Genomic DNA, 2,761 nt, shown 5'->3' on the forward strand with positions numbered 1-2,761 from the left:
TGTAAATATTGCTATTTTTACACTTGAGTTTGTTGAATTTTTTTAAACTGTAATGGAAGCAACAATACAGTATGCTAACTTTGACATTCAAGGGAATATAACCTCCTACTGCTGCGAGGGCATTAACACATTGAGCTCCCATCAGCACTAATGGAAGTGGCACTACAAACTCCCATGCACTGACATCAGTTTCACCAAGACACCTGCCAGGAAGATCTTCTGACAATCGAGTCTTCAAAGTAGAAAACTGTTTTATTTCTAGTGCATTCTAACGTGGCTTCAGTAAAAGGTTAGAAGCAGTTTGAAATTTAACTATTCACAAGAGGAAGCTCTGCTTTTTAGACCAGAACTATCATCCCATAATGAAGTGAACTGACAGGTGTATGCTGCAAAGAATCACAATCTGTAATGGATGAAACTGCCAGAAAAGGAGAAAATATTGTTTCATGTTGCAGTCCCAGTTGCATACAATTATGAACCAGATAGATACACTCTGAGAACGTACAAACTTCCATATTTAAAATCATACAGCAGTACAATGAAAACAACTGGTAATAGTTTTGACTTGGTAAGAAACTTAAGGCGAACCATTTCATGTAGATGTTAAATATGTGTAGCAAGTAATTTGTAAGTTATTTTATTAGATATTTTCTTATACACTTCTGAAAAGATAAACATGTCTGAGAAACTTAGTGTTGCGTCTACTACAAATGCATAGCTGAAAGAGGCCATATTGTTTCATCAATTTCAAAACTCCCCCCTGAATTATCTTTAAAATTAATATTATAATGAGCTCTGATGTCCCATATTTAACTGAAAACACATGGCTGACTTGAAGAGGAAAGCAAAGCATATCTTCTGTTTTAACATCCAGCCAGAACTTTGGAGAGAACAGGTAACCCTTTAAAACAATTATCAAGCTAACTGATGCTGAGATGTAAAATAAGAAGCTATGCAAGTGCTTCCTCACTTAGAGCAAATTTGTTGCACAGAGATTACTACAATAAATACCATATAAATCAGTACAATTGGCCATTACTTTGAAGAGTATTTCAATGATACACAAATGAGATAACAGAACATGAATTTTTTTCCCTCTGTTTTGAAAACAATTAAAGAGGGGGAAAAAATATCCTGACAACAGCTTGTAACATGCAGCATGACTGAACTCAATCACATAAACAATTTCAAAGGAGGTATGCTGTTTCAATCTAAATTTAATTAGCAAACTTAATGTAAAATCATGACAAACATGGCAAAGTCTGGGTAATACAACAAAAAGACCCTGAGCAACATTATAAATCTGTAAGAACACTGATTTTGGAAATCTCTCTTAAACCACTGAATTCATTTTGGTCACTGGGGTTTTCCGTTTACAAAAAGGTCAGTGCATCCCGTGGTTTTTATATGAACCCATCACACAGCACTTAATGAATGCATTTAAACCAAAGACAGTGTCACAAGAATGTCTGGAAAGTAACACGTTAAGGAGCGTCCTCCTGGCCGCCAATCAGACATCACTGGGTGATCTTGCTCTCTGAGACAGGTTAGAAGGAGCACAGCCACAACAGATAAGCCAAAGTGCTTTCTGTATCTCCTGGTTTCTAAACGCATATATTACAGGATTGATGATGGAATTGTAGGTAGCCGGCAGGAGGGTGGCATAGGTGTATATAGAAGGATAGGTGTAATCTGCTATTAAAGAATAGACAGTAAAAGGCATCCAGCAAGCAGCAAAAGTCCCCAAAATAATGGCCAAAGTAGACACTCCTTTTCGGGTGGTTACATAGTGGGAAGTGGCCAGGAAATGGTGTTGCAAGGCAATCTGATGGGCATGGCGCATCACGATTTTACAGATTTGAATGTAGAGCTGCAGCATGAGGGCAAACATAAGCAAGAAGGAGACCGAAAGGACTGCTGCATTATTTTTAGTGAGTGGTCTGATAACACTGCAGGTGGATTCATCTCTGAGGCAGTTCCAGCCCATTACAGGCAGCAGTCCAATACAGATAGATGCTCCCCAGAGCAATATAAGCATGACATAGGTAAAAGTGACAGTTCTCTCTGAATTGTAAGTCAAAGCATAATACAGGGAGAGGTAACGATCAACAGTAATAGCCAGCAAGCTGCCAACAGATGCTGAGAAAGAGGCAACAATCAGTCCAATCGTAACCAGTTTCGTAGCTTCTGATTGCAGAAGGTATGCAAAAACAAAATTGATGATCAATCCAATGCCTGCTAAGAGATCTGCCAGCGCCAGGCTGCCTATCAGGAGGAACATGGGGGCACGAAGACTGGGATTATGGAAAATTATAAGAACCACAATGGCATTTTCGCAGGAGATAAGGGTCCCTGAAGTACACAAGACAATGTCCCAGGGGTTTACCAAAAGCTCTGGCTCTGGGTCTACGACAGGAACCAGGGAGGAGCCTGCGGCTGAGGCATTCTCGGTAGAGCTGGCTTCTACATGATCCTGAGGCAGCCAGCTCAAATTAACCTTCAGATCTTCATTCATTTTAACCCCTGTCTTCTTCAACGGAAAGACATTGTTTTTAATGTTCAGACACAGCACTGGATACAGCACCCCCAGAGCATGCAACGCCCTAGACACCAATCTACTGTGCAGGCAGGCACTTGTTACATAAATGTGACAATAAAAGAGAAATAAAAAGAGGGCCAAAAAATATTTAAAACCACCCAAGACTATCTGCCAAGGGATCGACATACGGAGGCTGAGCAACCCTCACGGTAATTCCCCTCA

General features: G+C 40.0%; 1 protein-coding gene across 1 annotated transcript; it reads right to left on the reverse strand.

The window, feature by feature from the left end:
• Positions 1–1,510: 1,510 nt before the first annotated feature.
• Positions 1,511–2,515, reverse strand: GPR12 (G protein-coupled receptor 12). The gene has a single exon (XM_010193681.1). It carries the CDS (start codon positions 2,513–2,515, stop codon positions 1,511–1,513), a length of 1,005 nt encoding a protein of 334 aa, XP_010191983.1.
• Between the last annotated feature and the right edge of the window lie 246 nt (positions 2,516–2,761).

The sequence above is a fragment of the Mesitornis unicolor genome, unplaced genomic scaffold, assembly GCF_000695765.1.
Source record: "Mesitornis unicolor isolate BGI_N332 unplaced genomic scaffold, ASM69576v1 scaffold45661, whole genome shotgun sequence".
Taxonomy (NCBI): Eukaryota; Metazoa; Chordata; class Aves; order Mesitornithiformes; family Mesitornithidae; genus Mesitornis; species Mesitornis unicolor.

Excerpts from the sequence above, each read along its gene's own strand:
- GPR12 (XM_010193681.1), bottom strand. The coding sequence starts at position 2,515 with ATGAATGAAGATCTGAAGGTTAATTTGAGCTGGCTGCCTCAGGATCAT.